The sequence below is a fragment of the Hibiscus syriacus genome, unplaced genomic scaffold, assembly GCF_006381635.1.
Source record: "Hibiscus syriacus cultivar Baekdansim isolate YM2019G1 unplaced genomic scaffold, ASM638163v2 tig00111783_pilon, whole genome shotgun sequence".
NCBI lineage: Eukaryota > Viridiplantae > Streptophyta > Magnoliopsida > Malvales > Malvaceae > Hibiscus > Hibiscus syriacus.
The window spans coordinates 2,941,193-2,943,966 of NW_024063178.1; the positions used below are offsets into that span (position 1 = coordinate 2,941,193).

General features: G+C 37.6%; 1 protein-coding gene across 1 annotated transcript; it reads right to left on the reverse strand.

Annotated features, from left to right (window-relative positions):
• Positions 1-299: 299 nt before the first annotated feature.
• Positions 300-1,710, reverse strand: LOC120170564. Its single transcript, XM_039178513.1, has 3 exons — positions 1,585-1,710; positions 692-1,495; positions 300-413 (listed from the first exon to the last, which is right to left on the reverse strand). The coding sequence occupies exons 1-2, from the start codon at positions 1,588-1,590 to the stop codon at positions 1,061-1,063; spliced, it is 441 nt and encodes a 146-aa protein (XP_039034444.1). The 5' UTR covers positions 1,591-1,710; the 3' UTR covers positions 300-413; positions 692-1,060.
• Positions 1,711-2,774: the final 1,064 nt, after the last annotated feature.

Here is a 2,774-nt window from a genome sequence, read left to right on the forward strand (position 1 = left end):
AACAGGAAACCATACAACTTCACTCTCAACTTCTCAACCTCTTTATCTTCATATCCAACAGCATCGACTCCGATCCTTAAAAACAGACATCAACCAAATGTGTAAGTTATATGCTATTTTTCCCATCGTTCCTTTCTTACCTGTAACCATTGTCTCTTAAGCTTTTAAAAAGTCTAATTATCTACCAAAAACCTAAATTCGAGTAACTCTTTTTCCTACATCAAGTTTCAACTAACATACAAATAGGGACCGGATGAAAGCATAAAAATATGTAAAACACAAAATTTAATGAAAGAATGCCTTCCAAGTTGACCAAGAAGACTAATAATGGCAACAATGAGGTTCTCATGAACATATGACTCCAACATAATCCACAACTGGGCAATGATTTCCTTGCATGTCCAGTTCCAGCTCTGTTCCATCAAAACATGAGGTCAGGCTAAAAATCAAGGTACAGGCACTTATTCAAAAAGTACTTTAAATTCTTTTAAATGTCATTTACATTAAGATTTTTTAAGAATTTTTATTATAAAAGTTCAAAATCTTTGCTTCAACCAGGGGAATTCATAGCCAAACATTACTGTCTTGCTTCTTTTTTTTCAGTTATTCTTTTAATGAAGAAAAAGGTTAAAATGGTTGTAGTCAAAGCAGCTTATAGAGTAAGTCAAAACAAGCATAAGGAAGCAAAAACCATATTGCATGCCAGCAGCTCCATCAATGATAAGACATCACTGATGTCACAGACTGTCTCGGTGACAACTGATCCCGACTGTTTACTTGCCAAGCTGCACTTACCTAAACAACAGGAGACATTCATATCTCGAATGTACGTTAAACATGAATTTGATGAATTTGCTGTCAGTTTTTGATACATGATTCCTGACCGGGCAAAATTATGAAACTTTGTAAAGAGTAATGAGTCAACATCATCTACAGAAAGGGCATCCTTAGAAAATGGGCATCCAACACGTGCATGGAACTGAGGTAGAACATCACCCACCAACGAGTGTCTTTATAGTCACCGGAGCACATTCACTTTCAAGGAACGTGACAATCGATTTCAATATAGCATTGTTAAACGATAATTTCTTAAAGTAAACATCTTATCTCCGCCCACATAAGCAAACACATGAAGAACAACTAGAACCACCGAGGTATTGTATCTGTGCATCCGGAAAATGTTATATGCAGCTTCACACAGAAAGCCGGTACGGTCAGCAGCTGCACAAATCAAACCCAATACAATGCTACTGGCCACCAACAGGTCAGCCGAAGCAGGTTCATGTGTAAGTACTACATCTGAAACATCAATAATGACATGTCTTCTTGAATCAAATTCAGCGGAAGTCTCAAAAGACAGATTAGCATACAACATAACTCTCCCCTCTATAAGAAAATCCTGAATCGAACTAAGCAGTTCATCCAAACATTCAGCCACTACACTTCTTGCCACAGCATCAGACAGCACTGCGCCAAAAGAATAGTTAAATAAAGCCTAAGCCAAAACAACCAAATAATAAATTGTAAGAACCAATATAGACATAACAAATCTAACAACCTAGACAGATAAAAGTTTTGAAGCACCTTCATTTATGTGTTCAGCAAACAAATTTAAATTGCGTATGAAATCCCCAAGCATAGAGCAGCTCTTCGATGTAGCTGTACAGAAGTTGAGAAGAACCAGTGAGACAAATACACAAACCTTCTCCCTGAAACCCAAAAAAAAGAGCCATGAGATCTGGCATCTAGTCATCAATTTTTATTTAGTTATTGAGAATCTACTCATCAATTAATTTAACAGTTCTGGGAATCTAAGCAGGCACCAGAATGAACTAAAGAAAAAGTAAAGAACTCATAAACAGCCTTCAACAGCAGACATTATAACATATATTACGGCAATAAAACACTTGCTTCAGTAAAAGCTGTTTTTACAGTTTAAGCATGTGTAATTCTATGCATGGCAAACTTCATCTGAGCAGGCAAAGAGCATTGAACCATACAAGTTTTAGTGGCACAAAAGATTCTAGAGACGGTCCTATCATCCTTGATATTAGAGAACATAACACAGAATTTTGGAATACTTTCAATGGTGGATCCAATTTCACTTCCAGATGAACCGTTCACCACTCCATCCCCAGAACTAGGGCCAACTAACATCTCCACATCCACTTGAGAGTTCTGCGAGGGGTTTAAAAGGGTTCTTGCTGCTGGCAAAAGACTGCTGAAATCATTCGCATTACACTTTAGAATGTCAAAGGAACCAAAAGAAGAACTATTCTCATGTTGTAATTGAGGTGAAGTGTCCACCCTACTACATTGCAAGTGATTGGAACTGTTCCCATTCATAACATTAAACTTGTTAGAAGATGCAGGATTTTCATTTTCATGAGAGAATCTTTCAGAGTTCTCATCCTGTAATCGTCTAAATTCATCCACCTCAAATGAGTTGATACTGGGAAATTTCATTTCAGGAAGTGTGGGGGATACATGCCTTTCTACTGCCATCCGATAGCATTCCTCCTCTGCAGCATCATCCAAATCCAGCAATTTCATATAGTTTTTGCTGACTACTTCGTCAAAACCAACCATAGTTGTAGCGTAAATAGTATCAGGGTTGCACAAATGATCAGAGAATCTTTGCATTTGCTTCACCTGCAGACCATCACAAGAATGCCCCATAGCTAATGTCTCTTCATCAGATGTTTTTCTCCTAGTATGAGATCTATCGTGTGCAGAACATTCACCTTGCATGATAGGTGCTGCAGTTTTTGCTT